Genomic DNA, 27,181 nt, shown 5'->3' on the forward strand with positions numbered 1-27,181 from the left:
GCAGCCGGCATGCAGAGAGCCTGACAGCCAGGGAGGCAGTGCTGGGCACTGAGCTATGAGCTTGGGCCAGCTCCTCACCCCCCTGTTGCTTGCTGACCTCCACCCAGAGCCCAGGCACCAGACGCAGGGGCTCTGATAGCTGGTGGGGAAGATGGGCGAGGAAATGACAGGCCAGGCTGAGACCTTGCTGGACCAGCCGGGCAAGGAAATGCCCTTCAGGACGTACCGGCGGCGCTGGTTCCTGCTGCTGGTGGTCTGCCTGCTGACCTGCTCCAACGCCATGGTGAGTACCAGGCCAGGCTGACTTCTGCCTGGGGGGCGCCCTGGCACGCGCCTGCCTGGAAGTGCCCCTGCTGGCGGGGGGGCAGAGCCCCAGCCCAGCTCCTCGGAAACCCAGACTTGTCTGGCTGCAGCGATGCGCTGTGTCCTAAGTGTCCGGCGCAGTGGCAGCCGCTCGCATCTTGGCATCAGCCGGCACAGCAACTTTTCTCAGGCTGGTGAGCTAAGAGATGCCGCAGCCTTGTGCCGGCCGAGAGATTTCAGAGCAAAACTAACATGGGGAGATCGCCAGCTTCACATTGATTTAATGGAAGGAAAAAAATCCAGCCTAAGCAGCCTGCGGAGGAGGAGTCCCTCGTCTGGTCTTGTTTCATACTTTGTTTGGGAAGTTATAAAGAACTATTTTCCATAGCAACAAAACAGCCGCGACTGCCAGACAAAGCCAGGCTGGAAAATGCACTGACAGAGCTGCTATGAGCATAACAGGGTGATTGGTGACTTTGGTACAATGCTTGTATTATTTTAAAGGGTTTGGATCGCTTGGAGGGGTTATTCGGGCTGGGATCCTGGCACAGAGGCCTAGTTCACACTGAGAAATGATTGTCCGCACAGCTGTGCGTGTGGTGTAGAGACAGCCGTGCTCGCAAAAGGGCGTGATACAGTCCCCGATTAGAAGAAGCCGTACAACTCACCTAACCGCACCTTCCCTCGGGCTTCTGCTGCCGTAAAAACATCTTAAAATAGAACCACATCTCTAGCCTGCATTCCTACACGGGCGAAGGTTTTAGTGTGGATGTTGCTAAAAGCACACCCCTGGGTCCAGGACTGCGGTGCCTTGGCAGATCAGTGGGGGGAAGGCAGCGCTGCGTGTCCCTGGCTCACAGCAATGTTTCTTTCTTGGAGAAATTTCAGTCGCATCATAGGAGAAAAGGAAAACACGCAGTGAATCCTTTTCGAGTCAAACGCCCTTGCCACTGCTTTGTCTGCAGGGAGGCACCCACGGAGGGCATGTTACTTCAGACAGGTAGAAGATTGGACTTGGTAAATGTCAGAACCTGAGAATTGCCGCCTTGGGTCAGACCAAAGAGCCACCAGGCCCAGTGTCCTGTTTGCTGCCAGTGGCCCAGACCCAGACTTCGGAGTGGTGTACAGAACAGGGTTGGTGGAATGATCCCCCTCTGCCTTCCCCTCTTTGCTGCTCACAGACAGTTGTTTAGGGTCATCCTGGGCAACACATGGACCTCCCCTTTAGGGAGGCTGGTCCCATCAGGCCCTGCCCTCTGAAGCAGAAACCTTGAACCCCCTCCCATAGCTGGAGACACCTGAGCTGGCTGGAGCCCTGAGCCTCCCCCACGCTCACCATCAGCAGACAAGCCCTAGGCTGGTACCAGCCATGCTGGCTAGCCAGACAGAGCAGCCTCAGACCAGTGTCCCACAGCAATGGCTCCAGCTAGGGGAAGCAGAGCCTTCCCTGGCCTACTATTCCCTCCACCTAGGGGATCATGGGAGGTGTCCTAGCATCCCACCGAGCATGGGTTGCATCCCTGAGTACCATAGCTAATAGCCATTGATGGCTCTACCCTCCGTGAACTTAGTTGGTGTTGTCTTACAGAGTCAAAGCTCTCTACAGCCAACTCAAAAGTAATAACTGACCAACTAGAAGACCTGAACTTGCCCTCCACCAATGGCAAGTTACAAGCACCTTGAACGTGCTAGTTGCCAGCTTCTCCTTCAGTCTGCATCACAACCCTTCCTGCCTTGCCAGCACGATGCCACATGAGGTATGGGGAACCTGCTGCATCATGCTGTGAGTAAGGCCGAAAAGCGAAGTCTAGCAGCGGGAACCACAAGGTCGCACCCCACTGTAATGGTGCAAATTCTCTCACCCTGCACTAGTGACGCTGGCTGCAGATGGGCCAGAGGCCACTGAGTTGCTCCCCATTCTGCAAAGAGCTGGCAGGGCTTGTAACAGACGAAAGTGCTGTTCCGCATGGGCGTGCGTGGCTCAGTCTAGCCCGTAATGGTTTAAAGGTGGATTTGGAAACGGCTGCAGTGAGTGGGCATTAGCTGGGCTTCCTCATGGCTCTAAAGTAAGAGACACCCCCAGTTCTCAGAAAATGGACCGAACGAACGTTCTTTAGTGCCGCTTACGAGCTCTTTGTTACAAAGGGGGTTTAGAAAAATGGGGTTTCTCAAACACAGCAGGCGTCTCCTCTGGGAGAGCCAGCCCGCCCCACAAGCCCAAGGCAGGCACTGTGCACCCTTCGACGTGCTAATCTCATCCTGCCTACGGACGGGATTGATTTGTGCCCGGGCAGCAGCATCCCACAACCGTCGTGTGCGCACTCCCGCCATCCTGCCTGAGTCCTGCAAACAGCCGTGCACAGGGGCAATCCAACAGGGCTACTCCTAGGCCTGTGTTTACGGGATTGCTGCCCGTTTGCAGAAGTGCATACTCAGCACAGTTCTTCTGGACTGTCTCTGCCAGGGATCAGGCAGCTTTTGACCGGCACACAGACAGACACCGCTCTGCTAATGCCTGGGAGAGGTAGCTGAGCTGAATTGCACTGGTTCTGGGGCCTGGTTCATCGAGCCAAACCTGTGTAACGAACAGTTACAGGAACACAGCAGGCAGGCAGTCTGAGAGAACAGCAAAAGCGGGAGGAGGATGAGAAATTCCTTGCGAATGTTTTATTCTTAGAGCTTTGCAAGACTTGTAATATTTGGAAATGTCTGACCAGGGCTGCTAAGCTGATAAATAAAGAACTAAGTTGAATATGCAAACAAAAAAAATTACTGTCAGTAAACAGGTGCAGCTTTTATTCCTTTAGTGCCAGCAACAAACAGAGTGAGGGGCACTGCCTAAATCCTCTGCCCTACACTGACCTGAGCCTGGCATCAACAGGTCACGGAAGAAGTGTCACCTAAACAGAAGAAAGAGAGAGTCCGAATCCAGAGCAGGAAGCCCATCCGCCGGGCCCTTCCTGGTCCTTCTGCCAGAGCTGCTGTTGCTCACTTGAGGCCGGGATTGCTGATGGAGGATCAATCGTAGGAGGAACATGAAACTCGGAGGTTTGCAGTGTCTTCACACCCGGGTGTGGCCAGGCCTCCTGATGAGCCCTGACTTGTGAGCCTGGAGGAGGAGGAAGTTCCCACAGTGCTGAGCTGAGTGCTGCGCAATAGCCCATAGCTGGACAAAACACCCCAAACAGGTCGTGTGCTCTTGCTGCGGGTTATTCTGCACAGCCACATGCTCGCAATGGGGCTCGGACCCTGAGCTCGGCAGGATGCCAGAGCAGGGCTCAATGCACGGCGAAGGCCTGGGGGCGAGCGTCTGCCCCCTGCGCCCCAAGGGGGGCAGGTGAAAGTGCTGGTGCCTCCGAGGGTAGTGGTTCTAAATTGCCGCTGCAGCTCCGTAGCAGGGGGAGGTCCGAGCGTCTCTGTACCTGGGGCACCTGGCTCAGCTCCTGGGCTGCATCCGCCAGCGCCAGATTCCGAGGGCAGCCCGGGGTCACTGAACCCATTCTGGAGCACGCCCTGCCAACCGCAGAACACAGGAGCGCCCAGGGCTGAGGGCCCAGTTCTACTCCCAGTGCACAGCGCAAGTCTCCAGAGCCGTCCTGTGCACAGGCCATGGCGGGGCAGTCACTCCAGGCCCCGCTCTTTTGGGGGGTCCTCATGGCAGCCACCTCCCCGTCCTATGGAGAACTACCTGGGGCTGGGTGCAGGTGACGGGGTCAGGCGGCGGCAGCAGGGAGTCGTCTCCCATCCCATCCCATCCCAGCCCCTCACCCCACCCCCCATTGCACTCACCCTGGGGCGTGGCCAGCAGCCAGTGCCGTTCCTCCCAGCCCGCTGAGCCCCGCTTCTCTCCAGCAGCGGGGATTGGCCTCCGCTCCCTCCCACAGAGGAGCAAGGCTCAGTGGGCCGGGAGGGCGCGGTGCTGCAAGCTGCCAGTCGCGCTCCAGGGTGAGTACAGTGTGGGGGGGAGCTTGTGGGGAGGTGACCCCCACATGCCATCCCCCACCGCTTGCACCCAGACCCAGGCTGGTAGGGGAGAGGAGCAGGGGGCAGGGCAGGGGGTTGCCCCAGGTCCCGCACCCCATTGGGATAGCCCTGCTCGTCTCACTGAGCCTCCTGGGGCTGCACCTGTGTAACTGAGCAGAATCTGGCCCTCAGCCTGTGGTGAGAGAGCCGGTCTCTTGCCGTTAGCCAATGACCTCCTCAGACAAGGGTGGGAGGGAAAAGCAGCCTGGGCTCCGGCAGATGGTGGTATGTGCCCATGAAGGAGTAAAACAATCCGGTCTGTCCTGCCAGCTGGGCTTTGAGCTCAGAGCCACTTCCCCTAAGGCTATCAGCAGCTGAAAGCCTGCAGAAATACGCCAGGTGAGTGGTGCAAGCTTCACAAACACATGCGTGGAGACTGCAGCCAGGCCACAGCAAGCTGATTTACCTGGGAGGGATAAGCCAGCATCGCCTAGATGGGAGGCCCCTCCACGTAATATTGAGAAATGACTTTGCACCTGGTTTGGGCGTGCTCTCTATTGTGCAAATCCAGTCACATTTTTGCCCAGCCCTACCTGCTGCCTGGTGTTTGGGTAGCTCAGAGTTAGTTGAAAGTTCTGCCCTGTCACAAAATAAAAACCCAACAACACACTGCTTTGTTTTGTTGGAGTACAGCATGACCCGGCCATCTGCCTGTTACACTCCCATATGGCTTTGATAGGACGATAGCTCAATGCAAACGTGAACTGTCCGCATGTCAGCAGCCCTCACTGACTGGCCTTGGGAAGCATAGGGCTCAGTGGGTCAACCAGAGCCCCGGCGCACAGTTGGCTTCGGTGTCTATTACATACAGCGTTTAGTTTAGTTCAAAGGCTCTCAGCACCCCCCACTGCACACATTGTTTCAGCACCCTACTTGTACCATCGGGGTATGGTTGTAATTAATCAGGGCTCTTGGCTAGCAAAACAGCCGTTCTGACCTGGCTACGCTGGGTGGTCTCCTAAGTGAGTCCTTCTAATCTAGCTGGCAGTTTTAGCAATGCCCTTCCGCTGGGGCAGGAGCCTTGGCACAAATACTTGGATTACGGGAAAGAGTAGAGACATTGCAAACTCTCCGTTGTACGCTGCGGAATTCCACTCCCCGTGTTGGTAGAGTTCATCTCCTCCGGCAGTTGCTGCTGGTGTTTTGCTTCCCACGCTTCAGAAATGCTCTGTTCAGATGGAGCGATTCTTTGAGGTGATAACAAGTCATTAGGACAGGATGTGCGTTCTGGGGCAACTTTCAAACATCTTATCCTTTCCTTTAAAGCAGTATCCCTCCCACCTGCTTGTCTAATCCACCTTCTCCACGAAAGATGGAGAACCCGGGACAGGCCCAGCAGTGCCGCCGAACTGCGCATTTAAAAAGCGTTTGATCTTTCCGGTTCTGAAGGTCCTGGCAAACTGTTTTACATTCAAAGTCTTTACACACCATCACTGTACGGTTGTGTCAACATTTCTATTGTGACTGTACTAGCAGCTCTTTAAGAGAAAGCTAGAAGAAGATTCTATTTGCAGGGCCTTCCTTGCTGAAAAAGAACCTGTTTGGGACCTGTCTGGCCTATGACATGCTGTTTGAGTTAGTGCACGTCAGGGGAGAAAAGTCTCAACCTTTAGAGCAACTTGCCTTGCATTTAAGAATAATACTTCCACGTTCCCACTTTTAAATATAGGAATCTCTGTTTTTTCAAGCCTATGGGAATGGGAGAGAGGGAGACATGTTGACCCTCTGTCAGCAAGAGTGTTTGAACCAGTTTGTTGCTTGTGTCAACAATGAATGAGAAGCAACACATTCCTGGTCACCCATCCTGGATGGGACTATGGGCAGGTCCACACCATGGGGACAGGTCAACCTAAGCTACTCAGTTTGAGTTACATTAGTAGTGTCACTCAAATCAAAGTAGCTTAGATGTGCTTAACGCAGGGTGTACACTTCTCTGGGGCAACAGAGAGCACTCTCCTATCAGCTCCCCTCACTCCTCCCATTCTCCTGGAGCACCAGGGTCAGCAGGAGAGCGATGATGGGAGAGCAATTGGCAGTCAGTTCATCATGTCTATACAGTAGGCGGTAAATCAACCCCTGCTTGATTGATCGCTGCCCTGCCAATCCAGCTCATAGTGAAGACATGTCTTTGGATAGGACCTCCTGAGTTCAAGTTCTGCTCGCATACTGACTTGCCATGTACACGTGAGCTACGCTCTAAAAGGCACTTTCCAGGTTGTCTACTGGTTTTGAGTTCAGTGACATTTGGGTCCCATTGTGAATCACTAGCACCTGGTTTTGAGCTTGAGGAAAGCAGTTGGGTTCTCAACAGGTCTAAACAATAGTGCCCCTTTCATGCAACAAAATGAGTGCTCAGAGGAGGTCCCCAGAAGTGAAGGACCTTCCTGGAAGTGTGGGTGTGACCTCTGTCCATTTCAATGTGGAAATAACACTCCTGACCTCCCGGGAAGGTCAGGGCCCTCCCATCACCAGTCCGGAGGGGGAAGAGACAACTCCGGTGCAGGAAGGAGGTGTAACTTGTTTTTTTGCACTCAGCATAAATGGCAGGAGAGGAAGCTCCTGCTTTCAGCAATCCTGTATGCGCCAGCGAGAATGTGTTCTTCACTTCTTTCACCAGCGGCTTCAGCGGCAGCAAGACTGTGCTGAGGAATGGGATGTTAGATCTCTCCTGGGGGCTCGGTACCAGTGACCAAAATTAGCTCCAACTGTGACTGCTCTTTAAGAGTTTGCCAAAGAATGAAAACGCTTATTTATGCTCAAACCTGCTTATGAAGTTTATCTGGAGCATTTTGTGCCGAAAGCTGAAAATTATCTTTAAGAGTTGCAATAGCTTCAGTCAAATTAAATGTTGCAACCCCTTGATTAGCTGGGCAAAAGCCTGCGACTAAGAGGGTTCTGTGCATTTATAATTTCTTTAGGGGCTTGGTCCTGGCTCAGCTGCGGGGGCTGGATTTGTTGATGGCTCGGGATCCTGGGCAAGGCCAACGTTTCCATGTTTCTGTGCAATCGCTGGGTAAAATAGGCTTCACTCTTGAATGTGACGTGAGATGAATTCTCGGGGTTAACCAGCTGGTCTTGAAAAATGGTGAAACAAAGTCTACAGAGGTATCTCGCTACTCAGACAGTGCTCCACATCCTTCAGCTTGCTGGGCTCGCCTGAGATTGGGCGTGTGGAGCGCTGGAGTGCTACAGGCATTCTGGGCACTCAGCAAAGCAGGTGAAGTTCCAGATGCCTCCAACTCAGATTCAGGTAAAAGGCTTCAGGTAGCAGATTTGGAGAAGTTGATTGTGCCCTTAACATTTCCCTCTGTGGGAATGGTGGAGAGATGGACTGACAGGCTGGATGCAACGAACCCCCTTACACCCGTCATTTGAAGTTACTTTTCAACACAATCAGGCATCTCAAACGGGTGGAAATTTGAATTGCAACCTGCCAGATCTCTCCCTCACTAGCAGAGAAAATGAGATGCAAGACCAACTCTTCACTGGCTGGATAAGTCTGCCACTTAAGCCAGTTGTTGACATAAATCTCCTACATGCGGATTATGAGAGGAGAAAATAAGCTGTCTTTTGAAGAGACACCAGTATTTAAATTCACAAGCCATTGTCCTCTGAATGCAAACAAGCGAATGAGATCAAAAGGCCCAGCGGGAACACTCCATTAGCCTAATAAAACAGTGTTAATATACATAGCCTAGTAAACAATGTTGTAGCTACCAAAAGACTCTTCAGGAGTTAGGCCACCACTACCCCACACGCTGCTTTTAGCAGTGGTATCAGTGCTTTCAGCAGTGTGTAGCTCCATGCAGCAGTGAAAAATCAAGCTGCTGCCACACTGCAGTGTGTAGCTGCAAGTGTCAGTAACACGCTCTGACCGAGTGTTAATGCTTAACTTCTCTGTTTTGTTTTTGGCAGCTATGGCTGACGTTTGCTCCAGTGGCTGATAAAACATCAGCCTACTTCCACATTTCCCTGGATACAACTAACTGGCTATCCCTGGTGTACCTCCTCATATCTATCCCCTTTGGCCTGGTGGCAACATGGATTCTTGACACCGTGGGACTCAAGTGCGCTGTAAGTTTAAATGGGAAGCTGCATTAATTAACCAAGATTGGGGCTATTGAGATGAATGTACTTAAAAGTGTCGTTCCTACCTTGGTATGAACAGAATCTGGTCCAAAAAGAAATGAAGTGGGGACCACCAAGAAAGGAAAAGACAAAGTAGAATGCGAATGGCTAGCCGATACCTTCCCCTTTCGCTCATTAGGGCCGCTAAGTTTCATTTCTCCCTGAAAGTCACTTGAAGCCTTTCTTGATGACCTGAAACATCATCAAGTTACAATGAAGCACTCAGAGATGGTTTCTGCCCCATTCCCAACCAACTTTAGTCGCACAGGAACTCCATCAGATGTGTTATGGAACCCAAACATCTGTCTCTATTTCAGCCATCCAACTGGGACTGGTGGTGGTGCTCATTTACCGGTGTCCTTTGAGGCCATAAACTTCCTAAGTTAGCCAGGACTGAACCTGCTTGTCATAGAAGGTGGCTTCACACTACTTGAACCTCAGCAGACATGAGTGGATCTTTCAACCTATGCAAGCCCCAGTCAGGTGATGGCCCTGGTGAGATTGTGTGGAATGAAACAAGTATTTCTGATGGAACCACACAGCTGCCAGCACCTCTGTGGGTGTCTGAAGGAGAGGGAAAGAATGAGAAGCCTAGGACAGGCCAGTCAGGTCACCCCCACATCTATCTGAGATACCTTCCAATACCACAGGGTGCTGGGGGGAGAAGGTAGGCGCCTACATTCCCTGTAAGCTGAGTGTCTTGGGTGGCCATCAAGGAAAGATTCAAATGCCGCCCAGCAGATTAGCAGAACGCCCACAGCCAGCAACGTGGGTTTCTACCGGTGGAACACATCCACATATACCTCAGTGCACATAACATTTATTCAGCATGTGGATGGAAAAAAATCAGGGGGAGCACTGTTTGCCACCCTGCCACACGGTGACGCATGGTCTGCTCTCCAGGAGATGAAAAAATTATGTATTTCCAGGACCAGAAATATCCAATAGCATTTCAGGGACCCGTCTATGTATTAAATTATGGCCTCAGGTAAATCCCAGTGGGCTCTTGCACTGCAGCAGAGCCACGTCTCTGCAGAGGAACAATATGAGGTACTTGAAATCGGGTCTTCCTTAGAGTCCTGCCACATTGTAGAGCTTAACTCCATCGCCCTTAGTCTACAGCGAAGTCACCAAGTGACTCCTGTCCCTCTTTGCTCCTTGCAGGTGATCCTCAGTGCCTGGCTCAACATGGTCGGCAGTGTCATCCGGGCTTTCAGCATCATCAGCTTCCTGAACCTGGGCTCCCTGACCTACGCCTACCTGTTCATAGGCCAGTGCCTCTGCGCTCTGGCCCAGCCTCTTGTCTTTTTTTGTCCCACAAAACTGGCAGCGCTGTGGTTCCCAGACCACCAGAGAGCTACAGCAAATATGATCTCTTCAATGTGTAAGTCAGAGCCAACGCGCAGCGAGTTACCAGAGAAACCAAAACAAGCACATAGTCTAAATCCTAACCCCGTGAGACACGAGGCAGTGTTTTGATCAAGCTCCCAACAGGATGTTACAGTTCATACTACACAGGTTTCACCTATCAAAAGAAAAAGGCAGTTCAGGATGGAACTGGGGCCGGTCTCCTTTGTTGGAGTCTTCTGGGTGTTCTTGTTGCTTGCAGCATAGGTGGAACGGAGAAGAAAAGGCAAAGGGTGGGGCCGTTGTGTTGTGTTTTATACACTTAGTTCATGTGCTTGGAGAACACAAGTGCAGGCACATCTGGTGGGCACTGCTGAGTAACCTGGCAAGGTAGAACAAGTCCCCTGCTGGGGACTGGTGCAGGTGAATCACTGAATTGTAATTCCCTTGCAGGACGAGGGCTGTCAATCAGTGATCCCTGTAAGCTGAGCACTTCGGTAGCCATCCAGGAGAGATTTAAAAGCTTCCCAGCTAATTAGCAGCACACCCACAGCCAGCAGCATGTTCCTGCTGGGGTGGAGCACATCCAAACACGCCTCGGTGCACATACTAAAATTTATTCTGCAGCTGGATGGAAAAAAATTAGAGGGAACACTGCTGTTGGTGGTGCTTTTGACACCTGTCCAGGCATTGGTTTGCTCCCCTGTTTCTGGGGATCAACTCTCTGGCCAGTTCCCCAACTCAGAACATATTTTATGGTGACAAACCATTCTCATAACTTCCTATGCATTAATGACACACATTATTTAAATGGAACAGTGGGTTTCAGTGGATCCCACAATGCTTCACCCTGGCCTGCTTTAGACGAAATACAGTAGACCTCTGACTTATGCAGAACGCACCCCCCCACCCCCACATAAGTCAGATTTCCCATGCAACGCAGGAAAGCCAGGAAACTGATGAGGGCACCAGCTCTGGTCAGTTTCCTGTCTCCAGGGAATGGAGGGGGAGTCAGGGATCACTCAGCTCCCCTCTGCTTGCAGGAGCCAGGAAACTGACCAGACTGGTGAGGCAGGGAGCCGGGAACCAGTTGTCATCCTGGTTCCCGGCTTCTCTCCACTGGTGGGAACTGGGAAACTGACCAGCACATCACTGGTCGGTTTCCTGGCTCCTGCCGGTGGCAGAGAGCCGGGAAACAGGCTGCCAGCTGGTTCCTGGCTCCTTGTCACTCTAGGAGCCAGGTGCGGCTGCCCGCCTGGCTTCCCCCAGCTGGGAGAAACCACTCTGGGCAGACAGCTGTGGCAGTGCAGCTTGCCCCAGCGGGGGGGAGCCAGGCGGGCAGACAGCTGCGGAGCAGCTTTGAGTTGTGCGTAACTCATATTAACACAAGTTAAACACAGCTCAGACTCGTGCATTTCAGGTGTTTACTGTATCACAGTTCTGTATGGATGAGGAATGTGGGGGTTACAGGACACTCTCCTCAGGTAGAAGATCACAACAGCTCTCCCCATTGCCTGCATCAGCTAGTTAAAATCAAAAGCGACCCTGGTGTTCTCCCATTGAATAAATGCACTGGAAAGGTACGATGGACACTGCCATTATCAGCGAGCTAAGCAACAGTCCTTAAACTCTTTGAGCATCTTTCAAAGGTAGGACACAAGCTGTAGTCTGTGCAGCAAGTTCCTGTTCTTCTATAGGGTATGTCACTTGGAAAGTTGCTCTGCGATAGCCAGAAAAATGAGCAGTGTTTTTTCTACTAAAAAATTGTGAGGGTATTGAGCTGTCAGATAGTAGTAGTGTACATTAGTGGTAAAGAGGAGAACAGTAAGTATCTTATGGAGGCTCACTTGAATCTGGCTGGAGATACCGCTACCTCTGTTGGCTCCATATGGGCCCTAATTTATCAGGCTAAACAGAATCCACTGAAACAGAATCGGATCCAAGCTGTATTGCCTGCCTGAGCTGCGAGGTGCTTAAGGCAGTCTGCGAAGTATTGAAGTTGGCCCTAAAGGACTGTCTGTGATCTGGTTCTTAAATCTGCTCCTGTGTAGTCAGATAATTGCATTACAGCTGGAGATGAAAGCACAAACGTCGTAAAGTTCTATTAGATGTTCGGTTGCTGGCAATAACTGCAGAGAGTTATGTTGTAATACACTGGACTATTTGAAAGTCTGTTAGCTAACAGTGAGATCTGTCTGCAGCGCACTCCAGGGAGAACTCCCCAAAGCAGCTGAGATGCCTGAGTACTTTTGCGAGTTTTATTCTCCAGATGTACTCTTCAGATGTCTCGTTTCTGATCCTCCCCTGCCAGAGCTTCATGTAAGCCGAGGATGCCGTGAACTGGATGTCTTGTGACATTTTGATAAATGTGAAAAAAAACCAAACCACTGTCTTTTTTTTATTTCCACCTAGCGAATCCCTTGGGAATTCTTATAGCTAACTTGCTGTCACCTGCACTTGTGTCAGAAAAAGAAGATATCCCCTTGATGGTAAGTGAAAGCTAATTAATTAGCATGCAGTGTCACTTAGGTTTATCTATTCAGTCACTTTGGAGTTGGGCAGACTGGTCACACATCTTTGTTTGGGGTTTTATAGCTTGGAGTGTACACCATCCCTGCAGTTACAGCCTGCATCCTAGCAACGGTTGGGGTCCGGAACAAGGTCCCTCCAACGCCACCATCAGCAAGTGCCACTAATTCTACCTCACAGCCATTTTTCACAGGCTTGAAAATGGTAAGTGTCATGCAGCGCAGAGAGCTAAACCCCAGCATCACAGAATCCTAGAACTGTAGGGCAGGATGCGACCTTGATTGGTCCCCATGGCCCGTCCCCTGCACTGAGACAGAATCATGTACACATGTTGCCTGGCTTCCGTCGGTACACTGTTGTTAGCGATCCGGCTGTTACAGGCAGATCAGCAGCTGCGTGGATGCTAAGACTTGTTGCCCAAGTAACCTATTTTTTTTTAAACGCTTCCTTTTTTAACTTTACAGCTTCTGACAAACAAACCCTACATCATCCTGATGGTCTGTTTTGGAGGAGGGATTGGGATATTCACCTGCTTTTCGGCTTTGCTGGAACAGATCCTGTGTGTAAAGGGGTATTCAAATGTAAGGCTTTTTTACCTGTTCAGCATTATTGGTTACACGTTTGAAATGAACTTGCACTCACCACAGTGATTAAAACAAGATGAAACCAATCGACACCCTGCACTTGTCTAAACTAGCTTATCAGGGTCCGAAATATGCTAACATATGTACCAGTCTGGTACATCGTCAGCTTTCAACATGACTCGGGACGAGAATTTTAATTCATGTCCTTGGCCATGTCAGTACTTGTATATTCTCTTTTTGGCTTTTACTTTGTCAAATACCTTTACTTGCTTTTAATGCTGCAGCTGGCCTAAATGCAGTCCCTTGTGCACCTCGCTCAACATGCCCATGTGGAGCTAAGGCTCAGAGACAGGTGAGCAAGGCGGCCTGGGTTATTTTATTGCCATAAGTGTCCTTAGCCAAATGCACACGAGCAGCTCAAAAGCAACAAGAAGTCCTGTGGCACCTTATAGAGCAACATATTTTGGAGCAAGTATCAGAGAGGCAGCCGTGCTAGTCTGTAGCTTGGAGAACAACAAGAAGTCTTGTGGAACCTTATGGACTAACAGATATTTTGGAGCATAAGCTTTCACGGGCAAAGACCTGCTTTGCCAGATGCGTGAGTGGGGCGGGGGGCGGGTTTCAGAGGGGTATTTAAAGAGTGGGGTCCCAGTAAGAAGGAGGGCCAGAGCTGACAAGGTCTATTCAGCAAGGTGGAAATGGCCCAGTATTAATACTACTTATCAAAAGAGGAAAAAACAAGTCAGATCAGACGGGGGATGTGAGCCTTTGTCAGAGTCTAATGGGGAGCTATTAGCACCCAGAGCAGAGAAACTGCCTTTGTAAGCTGCGAGCCACTCCCAGTCTCTGTTTAATCCATGGTTAATGGCGTCAAATTTATTTTGGAGCATAAGCTCTCATGGGCAAAGACCTGCTTCATCAGATGCATCAGCGGGTCTTTGCCCACGAAAGCTTGTGCTCCAAAATATCTGTGAGTCTATAAGGTGCCACAGGACTTCTTGTTGTTTTTGAAGATACAGACTAACTCGGCTCCCTCTCTGGTACATGAGCAGCTCAGACCACCTCCTGGCTACATTTATACTCTCCTACAAGCATCACCCCTGAGGCCCTTTTCTGGCCCAGCCTTACATCTTTCTCCAGTACCTCATTTTGAGTAGCGTGGCGGCTCCAACACAGCATGGTCACAGCAAAGCTTGTAGTGGCTCCCTCCGCTGCCGTAAGCAATCCCAAGGCAACGAGCGGGGAGGAATTCTCCTCCCTCAGTTCCAGGCTTGCTCAAAGGGAAGTTCAGGAGACCGTGCGGGGAAGACCACACCTCACCCCACTGGCGGTGGCCTCCGGCTGGAGAAATATCCACGACGCTCTGCAGGGCTAGGCCAGTCGTGAGAAAGCACAAGAGGGGTGAAGCGGGAGGAGAGAAGGTTGAGAAGCACATCAGACCTGTGGGCACCACTATACATAGGTCTCTAGTCCCCTAGATTCGGGACATTTTGCCCTTCAGGTTGCTGTCTAACAAGAACAGAGTAATGTCTAACATGGGTGTTGAGGTGCGTGGCCACCAGTGCGAGGCTCCTCCCAATTCACGTAGAAAGCAGTGGGGAGGGGGGATTTCTTACGAGTGACAAGTGTTTGCTCTGGGGCAGTGGCCTCCAACCTCGTTAAGCACAAGATCACTTTCTGAATTGAAGTCAATCCAGGATCTACCTCAGACCCACAGACCCCTGGCCCCACCTCTCTCCCTACCCGTCGCTGAGGCCCCACTCTGCTCGCTGTGTGGAGATGGAGCACAGGGCGGTGTGGGAGACACCCTGACGACAGCACGGCCCCCGCTCTCCTCTGCCTCCCCCACCCTGCTCAGCTAGCAGGGGGCTCCCAGGCTGCAGCGCCAAAGCCAAGGGCAGGACCAGCACAGCGGTTGCGGGAGGGGCAGCTGATGTGCCAGCATTTGATCGCCTCTTGGCCAAACCCGTGAGGGTCGCCCAGCAGAGGCTCCAGGATCTACCAGTACATCCCAATTGACTGGTTGGTGACCACGGCTCCAGCGGGATCCAGGCTGTCCCCTTTCACAGACACCACTTTCAAACTGGGTCAGACGGCCAGCAGAGACGCACTCACCAAGTCTGCTTTTAGCAGTGTACAGTCTCCGACCTCGCCCAGCTCCCTGGAAGCTGAGCTCTTCCTCTGGACACCTTCTGGGTTTGTCATGCCCCAGGCCAGTCGCTCGCTTCCCTAGCTGCGTGTCCTGGGCAGGATTTGACTATTGCGATGGTGCTGCTGGAAATGCAGGTTAACTAGACAATAGTGACCTAGAACTTCATGTTTGCAAACCTGTCTGTGTAGTTAAATATTGGTGATGTAACACACTCCTGTCACCTGATGGTAGTTGCTCAGACACTCCTTTCTCTTCCCCTGTAGTTCTTTGCAGGCCTGAATGGTGCATTATTTACCGTGTTTGGGTTACTTGGTGCTTTCCTCCTGGGACTGTACATCGACAAGACCAAGAAATTCATAGAAGCCACCAAGATCTCTTTCTGTCTGACTGCGTTTCCCTGCATCGCATTTGCAGTAGTAAGTTCTCCCTCGCACTTCGTCTGGTCTGAGATGTGAGTAAAGCCCATTTCTGCAGCTCTCCGATAACACGCCCAGTAACTCCAAGTAGCTTCGGTCGGCTGCTAGGTTGCAACTAGGAGGCTGTTTATTAGGTTTAGGCTTTCGTTGCGATATAACTTTGAGGATTGTTCCCCACAGATTGGGGCATTTGACCCACCGTTTCCAGAGTCTGCCACTAACTGCATAAGCTTGGAAAGCTGCCTCACCCTTTTCTGTCTGGAGCAATGGGCTAATGGATTTAATTCCCAGTACGGCCGTGAGCCTTAATAAACACCGGGGCAGTGCCAGGTGAATGTAAACCACTTGACTTGCTAAGTATCGTCAGTGAAAGGCAGCTGTGCTACAACAGCCCCTATACACCCAGCTCTGACAAGGGACAGTAATCCCAGATGACAAAGGCAGGCGGGGATCTCTCTAATCATAACTGGGCAGCCCAGCCCCCAGAGGGCAGGGCTGGGAGAAGCCATCTCCTAGGCTCGCATGGGGCGCAGTTGAGGCCCTGGGGGCTTGCCAGCGCACAGGACTGCACGTGGAAAGATGACGGAAGCGTTTGCCGGAGACAGCAAACAGCATCTGACGGTGGGACTGCTCCCTGGGGGACCGCACGCAGGGCTGGCCCGTACCCATGGCAAGCAGCAGGCCCACCGGGCAGGCAGCCATTCGTGCTGCGACGACAGGCTCTTTGTTCCCCGGTGCCCTGGCACTGTAGGACCAGGCCCCGCTCAACTGCACCCTGCATCACAAAGACGACGGCCTGTGCCTCAGGAGTCCCGGCGAGATAAGTGCCTGTACCATTGCCCCGTGAGGCGCAGCGACTCTGCGGCCTGGGCTGTCCCAAGGGAGAGGTGGGGGCCTGGCCGCCTCCCATGCCCCCCCTCATCTCCATGCCCCCTCCCTGACTAACTGGGCCAGGGATTACCCGGAGCTGGGCGTGGTGGCAGAGAAGGCAGCCGCTCGCGCCACCCGTCTGGTGAGTGGGGAGGGGCGTAGGGAAGTGACACGCTGCTGCCCACCGCTGTGCTTTGCCCCCCAGTAACCCCGCCCCCCGCCATAGGATGGCTGGGGTGGCTGCCACGAGGCCCCCAAAAGCACAGGGCCTGGGGCGGTCGTCCCACTTCAGCCCATGGCCGGGCCGGCGTGGGCTGTGCCCCGTGCGTATCACAGCACGCCGATAATCGGGGCCTCTACGCCCACTGCGGAGGCACCTCCTGAGCTTTGTCCTGGCATGGGCCAGGTGGCAGCTGCAATTCGAAGAATTCGAGCTGTCATCCCATCAGGTGCTCGTCTGACAGCTTCTCCTCCCTTCTTCGTCTCAAAGGCGGACCAAAAAATGGCAAAACAAAATGTGTTTTCCCCCGAGCATCAGACGCTGCACAGCAGGCCTGGCTGTACGCCCCGGCCTGAGGCAGACCCTGCCACCTCTGGGGGTGAGGTACTCGCCTCTCATCTTCCTTCCCTCCCTCCCTGCTGCTTTTCAGGCTGTCAATCATAACACCCTTCCCAGTTGCATGGGACCAATTGCTGGCTGCTTCACAGCCTTTTAGACACACAAAGATGCAGCCGGGCATCTCGTGGGCTTTACAAAGCACCCGACCTTCCAGCATCTTTAGAAAGTCCCACGAGATGCCTAAAACCGTGGTGAATTTGGCCATTAGGCTGCGTCTGCCTCAGTGCCCCCATCTGTGCAAGGGGACTGACAGCTCCTCTCTACCTCACTGAGGGGTTGCAGTGTGAGACGATGAGATACTCTGGTGAGGAGGCCACAGAAGTACCACAGACAGCGTGGGAACGTCTCCAGTCCAGTGCTAGGCCTTCACCGGGATTTGACCCCCTTTTTCCATTTATGCTCCTCACATCTTCCTCTTTTCTGAGTGTAGCCTTAGCTCAGAGGGCTGGGCTGCAGTTCCCCTGCCTTCAATCCTCGAGCCTTCGCCCTCCCACACAGCGGCATTCCTAAACAAAAAAGGCAGTCCAGTAGCACTTTAAAGACTAATAGAATAATTTATTAGGTGATGAGCTTTCGTGGGACAGACCCACTTCTTCAGCCCATAGCCACGCCAGATCAGACTCAATATTTAAGGCACAGAGAACCAAAAATAGTAATCAAGGTTGACAAATCAGAAAAATTGTAATCAAGGTGGGCAAATCAGAAGAGCAGCGGGGCAGTAGGAGGGGAGGAAGTCAAGAGTCAGATAAACAAAGTATGTAAAATTGCCCATATAACAACTCAGGTAATTGGCACCCCAGTTCAAACCCCATGTCGCTTTGCAGCCAATTGTCAAACCACGTGGTCTCTTTGCAGTCTAGGAAGCACTGTGATAGAAAGAGATCTAGGGGTTATAGTGGACCACAAGTTAAATGAGTCAACAGTGTGATGCTGATGCAAAAAAAGCAAACATGATTCTGAGATGCATTAACAGGTGTGTTGTGAACAAGACATGAGAAGTCATTCTACCGCTCTACTCTGCGCTGGTTAGGCCTCAGTTTGAGTATTGTGTCCAGTTCTGGGCACCGCAGTTCAGGAAGGATGTGGAGAAATTGGAAAGGGTCCAGAAAAGAGCAACAAGAATGATCAAAGGTCTAGAGAATGTGACCGATGAAGAAAGGCTGAAAGAATTGGGCTTGTTTAGTTTGGAAAAGAGAAGATTGAGGGGGGACATGATAGCGGTTTTCAGGTATCTAAAAGGGCGTCATAAGGAGGAGGGAGAAAACTTGTTCTTCTTGGCCTCTGAGGATAGAGCAAGCAGCAATGGGCTTAAACCGCAGCAAGGGAGATTTAGGTTGGACACTAGGAAAAAGTTCCGAACTGTCAGGGTGGTCAGACACTGGAATAAATTGCCTAGGGAGGTTGTGGAATCTCCATCTCTGGAGATATTTCAGAACAGGTTAGGTAGATGTCTATCAGGGATGGTCTAGCTAGTACTTGGTCCTGCCATGAGGGCAGGGGGCTGGACTCGATGACCTCTCCAGGTTCCTTCCAGTCCTTGCGTTCTGTGATTCTTAAAGTTCCTGTTCAGTAAAACACAGACTTGCAGGTTGTTAACAGAATGGCCCCCTCCATTAAAGTGCTGGCTGACAGGCTGGTGAGTTAAGAGCTTTTTGCTGTCTGTTTTGTGTCCGTTCATTCTTTGTCAAAGCGTGTTTCTCATTTGTCCTCTACACAAAGCATCTGGGCATTGTTGGCACATGATGGCACAGATGATGTTAGCTGAGGAACATGAGAACATGCCCGTGATCCTGTGACTAACCTGGTTAGGTCCAGTGATGGTGTCTCCTGAATAGCTATGTGGACAATGCTGGCAACGGGACTTGTTTCACATGTACTGAGCTCCAGATCATTAATTTACTTACCAGGCCTTTCTTATCTTCAGCACCCTGCCTGTGTGTGTGTGTGTGAACAAAGCCACGGCTGCCCTGCCCAGGAGCACCGGCTGGGAGCAGGGCCTCTCTGCAGAACTTACCTTCCACACGAATGCTGCACAGTTAAAAGCTCTGCCTGGGATCCTACTGCCTGTAGGAAACTGGAGGGCCAGGACCACTGGGGGGGGGGACCTTGAGCACCCCCCCAGTGCACCAGACTAGGGACCTGACACACACACACCTTGCTGCTCCCGCCCTGGTTACTGCTCCCCTAGACAAGGAGGCCCACAGATTATGTGGGGCTATGGGGGTGAGGTTGAGGCAGCAGGGGTATTCTTGTCCCCTCCCTCCCCCTGCACTCACCAGACAGGTGGGAGCTGCACCCCGCACGCTGCCCCCCATCCCACTGCTGTGGAGAAGCGAGGTGCAGTGGCACCCGCCCCGCCCCCCCCCCCAGCCCTCTTGTCCATAGGGCAGTTGGAATGGCTGCCACAGGACCCCCAAAAGCACCGGGCCTGGGACCAGTTTGGTCTATGGACAGGAGACAACTCTGCTTGGGGGAGCGCCCCCCCAGCGCCCTCGCCATCCGTACAGCTGTGGGGGGAGGTTCCTTACCCCTGGAACCACCTGACAGGCCAATGTAGCCTTCCTCACTGGCTGGCCTGGCTGCTGCTCAGTGCTGCTCGCCGGGACCTGGCTGAGCCTCGGCTGTACAGTACTGAACTCATTGGCGTAGTCTGAGCCATTGCCTTAGGATGCTTGTAAATGCCTAAGGGACACAGCCATAAAAACCCCCGAGCGGAAACGCTGGGAGTCCCCTGAGTGGCTACATCTCTGGAGGTCGAGCCCCATGGGGGCATTCCCCCTGCATGAAACAAAAGCCTGATTTCGCCCACATGCTCATTCCCCCCCACACACACACACACGCACACACCTGCCCCAGCCCGACTGTAGGCAGTCGGCGCAGTTGGGACTTGGCCCCATGAAAACAAATCTCTCTATCCCCTCACCCTCAGATCCAGGCACACAGGTCACATCTGAGCGCTTCAGTGAAGGGGGCAGAGGGCCGCCAGCAGAAATGGTCAATACCTCGGGCTTGCTACTGGTGAGGGCCAGTGCAGATGGCACCGTACACGGCTGACTGGCTTGTGGTGCCAGGGTTCCTTTATATTAAAACTAAACACAAGATCCCTCCACGGCTCCCTCTAATTTTTTTCCACCCATGGGCAGAATAAATTTTGTGCTGTGCACCAAGGCACATGCCGATGTGCACCACCCATAGAAACACAGGCTTCTGGCTGTGGGCAAGCCGCTAAGCAGCTGGGTGGCACCTGAATTGCTCGTGAGCAGCTGCTCAAGTGCTCGGCTGACAGGGAACCCTGGAGATGGCCTGATGTTGACGCAAAGCACCACGTAGACCTGCCAGGCTGCAGGGCTGATGTCAGGCCCGGTGCTCTCTCTTTCTGTCTCGCCCTACAGATATCCCGGTTCAGGAATCAGACCGTTCCACTGGCTGTGACCAGCTCCCTCTTCGGGTTCTTTGGGTTCTCTGTCTACCCCATTGCTATGGAACTCGCAGTCGAATGCTCCTACCCAGTGGGGGAAGGAACCTCCACAGGCCTCATTTTTGTGACAAGGTGAGTTGCCGGGTAAGACTCGACGGGAGGGGCAGTTGCACCATCGACAGGGTCTCGCCGACAAAGGACAGCTGGATGCTATATGTTAGTCCCCACTTCCTTCTGCCATGGTTACCTATGGCAACAGGAAGGCAGTGCGGGTGGCAGCCAGCTGTCAGGCTGTCGTGGGTAAGGAAAAAGGACACCCGGCGCCCTGTGAATGCCGGCTGGTGCTGTACAGCTGGTAGCTTCGTGTTGCAGAGGCAGCTGTTCAGAGGAGTCGCAGTGGAAGAAAAGCAACTAGACGATGCAAAGACCAGGACCGATGAGAAGCCCAGGACTTTAACAGGGTTCCGAAAAGAGCTGGATACATTTGTGGAGGTTAGGGCCCTCAACGGCTATTAGCCAGGCTGGGTAGGAATGGTGTCCCCGGCCTCTGTTTGTCAGAGGCTGGAAATGGATCACAGGAGAGGGATCACTCAGTGCCGACTTGTTCTCTCCCTCTGGGACATCTGGTGTTGACCACTGTCGGCAGACAGGATACTGGGCTCGAAGGACCTTTGACAAGTGTGGCCGTTCTTATGTTACACAACAAGAGCTGTGGGACTGGTGCATGGGAGGGGACCAAGAAGAACCTAAAGGGGGATGAGTCCTGCTCTGTCTGAAGCTGGGACTCAGCCTGTCTGCACAGCTAGCTTTGAAAGCTGTTGAGCCCACGCTACCCCATGCATCAGCTTCCAGCTGCTGGGTCACATTCTACTTCCCTCAGTCTACGAGGGAAAAATTAAGCACAACCCAGTGCTGGAAGTTGAAGCCAGACAAAGTCAGGCTGGAAATGTCTTAAATTTGTAACACTTTGAAACAGTTTCCCCATGGGGGATGAGGTTGGAGTCTCCATCACTGACCATTATTAAATGAAAATTGCATGGTCTAAAAGCTCTGTGCGAGGACTTGTTTTTGGGGACGTTCCCTGGCCTGTCATGCAAGGTTAGACTAGATGATCACTTCTGGTCTTGGACTCTGGGGAGTGGCAAAAAGCTACATCCCCAGCAAAAAGAACAGAAGGTCCCTAAGAAGTGGGGAGAACTCCACAGAGAAGCACTGAGAACGTCACATACTGTTCTCCCCCGCCAAATTTTGGTCAAAATGCTCCTTAAGGGTAGACGGGCGTATGGTGGCATCCATTGCAGGCGAGTCATGCCTGGTATTCCACTGGTGTAGACACCTGTTTGCTCAGCTGATAGGATTGGAAGGTTTCCTTTGGCTGGTGTCTAGCTGCATCCTAGGCAGTGTGCTTTCGAGAGCGGCTCACCTTTCAGAGGAGCAGTAATGCTGAATTTACAACAGGGATCCTGACATTACCTCGCTGGGCTCTAAGCAGCAGTGAACTTGCTCACAGGCCAAGAGGAAGATTCAGGGAAACACTAAACACAGGGCGACCCGCAGAGTCCAAATCAGGGTTCTACAGACGTTTTCCGAGTTGGCTTTGAAGCATTTCTATTGGTCTTGCGTGGCTTGTTATGACCCCATGCCAAAAAAACAGAAAAAACCCCCACCTTGCTCCCAACCCTGCTAAGTGGACCTGTGGGGAAGAGAATTTTAAGCCTCTGCCAATGGCTGATTCATCGCTTTTAACAATGCAAAAGGGGGTGACCTGACAAGAGGTGTGGGGGTAGCCATAGCATCCTGTTAGTCCCACGCTGCTCAGCGTGTCTAGTGGACATCTCCGAGCTGCAGGACCCTCCACTCTAGAAATGCTTCCATGTGTGTCTTGGGTAAGTGTTCGTGGTGGGTGCCCGCACACACATCTGTGTATGAAATTTTCAAAGGTGCTGCTCCACTGGCGGACAGTTGTTAATTGTTTTCTTGTCTCCACCAAAGCAAAGACAACCGAGGAACCACTTTTGGGTACAGCAGCTATACTGTACAATACCAGGGACTGAAAGGCCCTGGGACGGGAGAATTAAGCAGAACTGTTCCCATCACTGATTACAGATTGGAACTGAACTGTGGCAGGGAAGACTCCTTCTGTCCGAGCGGGCGGCCCCAGGTTGGCTGTGGTGCTGAAGACTCAATACTAGATTAGCCCAATGATGGTTTCTCTCTGTGCAGTCAGATCGAAGGAGTCATCTTCATGCTTCTATCGCAAGCCCTCACGGTGAAGACCTCCGCAGCTCCCTTCTCCACCTGCGACACGGAGGAAAGTGGAGCGTTAGACTGGACAAGTAAGTACCCCTGTGCCTCAACCATGTAGAGAGAGGTGCATGACCAAGGGTAGCCTGCCTCGTGCCCAGGCAGTCTTCGAGCAGAGCTCTTTGCCACAGAACAGAGCCCGGCTGGAATGTGCTTAGTTACGTACTATAGCACTTCATGGCTGGGCAGGTGGAATGAAAAGACACCTGGGACGTCAACAGTGCCTCTGATAATCCCATCCTTCTGCCCACCCAGGAGGAGCCTGAGCGGTGCTGATTGTAATTGACTAGCAGCGCCTGCATGCTTCCAACCGCCACGCGTTTTACAGGAGCTCTGGCAGAACTCTGTAGTTGCCCAACAGGACCAGTGGCAAGGCCACGCACTCAAGACCAGGCAGCACCACACGGCTGTCACACGGCAGAGTAAGGGGTGACAGCAATGGAGACAGCACAGGCAGTACTGTGAGCAATGAAAAGCAAGCCTAGAGTTCGGTCCACAAGTGCAAATGAAAGCAGCTGAATAAGTAGCTTGATTGCCACATGGCCGAGGATCCTCTGTCCCCACCAGCGTGCCAGGGCAGAACCTGTCTCCAGTCTTCCTCAAAATGGACAGGCCTTGGCTGCTGACTGACAAATTAAGAGATTTCACCCTGCCCGTGTCGCACAGGCTGGCTTGGGTGTTCAGGCCCCCTCGCCACACACTACAAGAGGTGATTAGCCCCTTTCCCAGGCATTGTGGCCAGAAGAAAGCATGAGATGACAGAGGCATATGCTAGGGCCACATCTGAAAAGTTAGGCACTCTTCCGTCCTGGGTATTGCCAGAGTTATCAAACAAAACTGCGAGGCTTTGGAGAAAGTTGTTCCAATGGTTAATTACCCTCACGATGGGAATATTACAGCTTCACCTCATAGAATGTTTTACTGCTTAAACATAAACAAGGAAATTACATTGGAAAACTGTGCCAAGAACAGGGAATTGTTTAGGATGCAGTTGGGTGTGACCGGGGGGTGGGAGGGCGGTAAATAACGTTCAGTGTGGCTTTTGCATTCTGAATATTTTCCAGGCTTCTTCTTGTGGGGAGGCAGCTGCACTCGAAGGCTCTCACTTGTTTACAGAACCTCTACATGGGAGTTATAATTATGATGATCCAAATTAGAGAGCAGCGCCTTAATATGGCGTATTATGTGCCAGCATCCCGAAGAATTCCAATGCACTGTGTTGTGAGTGTGGGGATGACTCACCCATGCTGAAATGCAGCTGTCTCTGGGGTGGAGGGAACAAGCCTTTTTGAAACACATGCTCCCGGCTGTGGGTGCTCTGCTAATCAGCTGGAAGGCGTTTGAATCTGTCCTAGTGGCCACCTGAGCACCCAGCTTACAGAGAACAGTGGTGAAGATTTTCTGAGATCAGGGAAGAGAATCTCACCCACTTGTGAATTTGAGCAGGACATAGGCCTAGCTTTCCTACACTGTTAGCATCATCGGATTTTCACGTGATGTATTTGAGGGCTTCGTCGTTCTGCATCTCTTCCGGAGAACAACTCCCAATCTAGAGCAGAAACAGTCCGAGGTGGCCATTCCCCTTCTAACATGGTTATTTCTTCGCATGCAGTTTCTACACTGGTGCTGGCTGGAATATGCAGCGCTGTCATCTGCTTCTATGTTATCTTCTTCCACACTGACTATAAGAGACTCCAAGCTGAAGCAGAGGACGCTGCCTCAACCAACAACACTGGAGCTGTTGCACCAGCCCTTGAAGCCTAAAATGTCTGTCTTACCATGGTGCACTAGGCAAGCTGAGACAACCGGCCTCCTCTCTGCGGGAACAAGACAGTGATACCTGTGCATGCAGCTGGCATGCTGGGCTCTGTGCCTGACATGGCTATTCAGGTAGTATTGCAATACAAATGCTGCTCTGGGTTTGGCAGCAGAGTGGCTGGAACAAGCTCTGTCCCTGTGGTTCTCTGTTGGACCCCATCAGAGCCTATGGGGGACTTTTTTGGACAGAATGCTAGGGAGGGGTGTTTGCGTGATATCGACCTTGCTAATGGGATGAAAAGCCACAAATGGATGGAGAGCCACAGGGATAAGAATACTGAGTTGCAGGAAAAATGCTAAAGTTTTGCAAGGAAAATGAACCTTGGTTTTTCAAGGATTTCAGGCAATTTTCTAAGCACTGGAGGTGGGTGTGAGATCATTGTGGAGAGGGGCAGTTTGTCTGTATTGAGCCTGCCTCCTCTTTGGGGGTCTCTAGGGCTGACCAGAGACTCAAAGGTCCATGGTTCTGATCCGCATGGCAATTCCCTTTGGTCTTGGGGGGAACTTACACCCAGGAAGGGCGGTGGTAAAGACTGGGGAGGTGGAGTTTTTCTTTGTCTGCTGCTGGCAGCTGCGGTTTGTTCAGTGCCCATAAGGCCCCAGGATGGGCAGAGCACATACACATGCAACATCTTTACTTACAGATGTGTGAGGGTGAGCCCTGATATTTAAGCACCAAACCCAAAGGAGAAAAGGTCCCCTGAAGGAGAGACGTAAGTGCCAGCGCATGTCACAGTACTGGGTCTTCCAACACTTTCCCACCAGCCACTTACCTGCTGTACAGTCAAGGCTGCAGAATTCATTACTTCCACCTTACCACAAACCCCCCACCCATTTCTGATAGTTACAGATGGAGAAATGAAACCTTCGAGCTCTGATCAACTGACCCTGCAGGTGCTGCCTGGAATGATCAGGGCCCCAGGACTGAAACTCAACCCAGGGAACACTGACTTTCCCAGCACGGGGCTCGGGCCATTTGAGAAGAAGGAACTTTTTTGCCATTGCCAGGGAGGAAGAATTTTTGTTTTGGGACTATCAGCAGGGGTGAGGTTTCCAAAAGAAGATATGGTCCCCCGACCTGAATGAAATTAACATGATCTGTGTCAATTTCACTGCTGTGCTGGCAAGGGAAATAATCGGTGTGGATTGGACCCCTGCAGGGCAACCCTCCATTGCAGTCCTTTGGCAAGGAGTTCCAATCCCATTCACACTGGCTAAGCTGGGAAGCTTCTGACCCCTGGTGGCCTGTCAGTGCTAACATGCCATCTGGGATGGGGCTTCTAAAAAGTTGTGGACAAAGTGCTGTGAGTGGCACTTGTAAATAGTAGGAGCAGTTTGTCCTACTCTCCCGTCCACTCACATGAAAAAGGGCCTCGGTGTCCATCAGAACTTAGTATTATGGGCGCTGTACTGCTGCAGGCTGTTTGCAGGGTTTTCTCCTATTGGAGGCAGCCAGTGATTCCCAAGCTTGAATGATTTCACTCTTCCTACACTGCAAACTAAAGACGTTTGTAACTTGGCCTTTTTTCCTGCCTCCCTGAACTGGTGGCATATGCGAGGGGAAATCCAACCGCCTCCGCAGCCGAGTTTCTTCCCGGTGGCTATTGTTTGCGTGAGTGAGTTACACTTCAGGCACTCCAGTCCAGTGCAGTTCACCATGCGGACTGATGGTGCCTGAGATTCAGCTGAAGATTTAGGCTACATGGATCCTTGTGGAGCACCAGGGGCACTGGTCCCCTTCACAATCTCTTAGTAGTTGATCACCATTTGTTAGCCTAAGGCAGCAGTTCCCAGTTTGATTTGGCCACGGAAACCCTTTTAAACATCAGAATTTTGTGGAATCCTTAATAATAATCTTATATATGGCTTAACCCCTCTCAGCCCCAATCCCAACCCCCATCCCCAGGCTTAACCCCTCTCAGCCCCAAACCAGCTCCCAGGACTAACCCATCAACCCAAAGAGGCCTCCAGCCTAACCTGCCTCAACAAACTCTACCCAAGTTAGCTCCTCCCATTACCTCAACCAACACGGTGGATGAACCTGCCTTAGCCACCGCTGGTCCTCTGCCTCTAGTCCCAAGGGCCCAATTTCATTGGCCACCCTCTGGCAATGCGAGAGGCCAGTTGCAGCCAGTGTCAGTTGAGGACGATGCAGGAACCATGTGGGTCCCCTCGCCCTGCCCCCCATAGCACGTGCACTGGCTACTTGGTGAGTGAGGGGCTCTGTGGCTCCCTGCCCTGCTGTCACTGAAATAATGGCACTCGATTCAGTTGGTTTAATGGCCAGATCCCTCCCACTGCCCTGCCGGCCATTAAACCAATTAAATTTAGTACCACTGTTCCGGTGCTGGCAGGGCAGGGAGCCGCAGAGGAGGCAGCAGCAGCAGCAGCAGCCGGGGCCACAGGTTGCCAACCTCTGCTTGTTTTCTCGTGGAGCCCTTATTTTCACTTTGTGGGGGAGGGAGAGCTCAGTGGCTGGAGCGCTGGCCTTCTAAACGCAGGGTTGTGAGCTCAGTCCTGGAGGGGGCCTTTCCAGGTCTGGGGCAGGTTAGATTTAAAAAAAAAAATCTGCCGGGGACGGTGCTTGGTCCTGCCATGAGGGCAGGTGACTGGACTTGATGACCTCTCGAGGTCCCTCCCAGTTCTATGAGATAGGTATAACAGCATTTG

General features: G+C 52.2%; 1 protein-coding gene across 1 annotated transcript; it reads left to right on the forward strand.

The window, feature by feature from the left end:
• Nucleotides 1–27,181, forward strand: SLC49A3 (solute carrier family 49 member 3). Its single transcript, XM_074994018.1, has 10 exons — nt 1–283; nt 8,242–8,400; nt 9,619–9,838; nt 12,214–12,290; nt 12,397–12,534; nt 12,795–12,911; nt 15,330–15,482; nt 20,364–20,521; nt 22,613–22,725; nt 24,306–27,181. Exons 1-10 carry the CDS (start codon nt 152–154, stop codon nt 24,455–24,457), a joined length of 1,419 nt encoding a protein of 472 aa, XP_074850119.1. The 5' UTR covers nt 1–151; the 3' UTR covers nt 24,458–27,181.

The sequence above is a fragment of the Carettochelys insculpta genome, chromosome 5, assembly GCF_033958435.1.
Source record: "Carettochelys insculpta isolate YL-2023 chromosome 5, ASM3395843v1, whole genome shotgun sequence".
Lineage (NCBI taxonomy): Eukaryota > Metazoa > Chordata > Testudines > Carettochelyidae > Carettochelys > Carettochelys insculpta.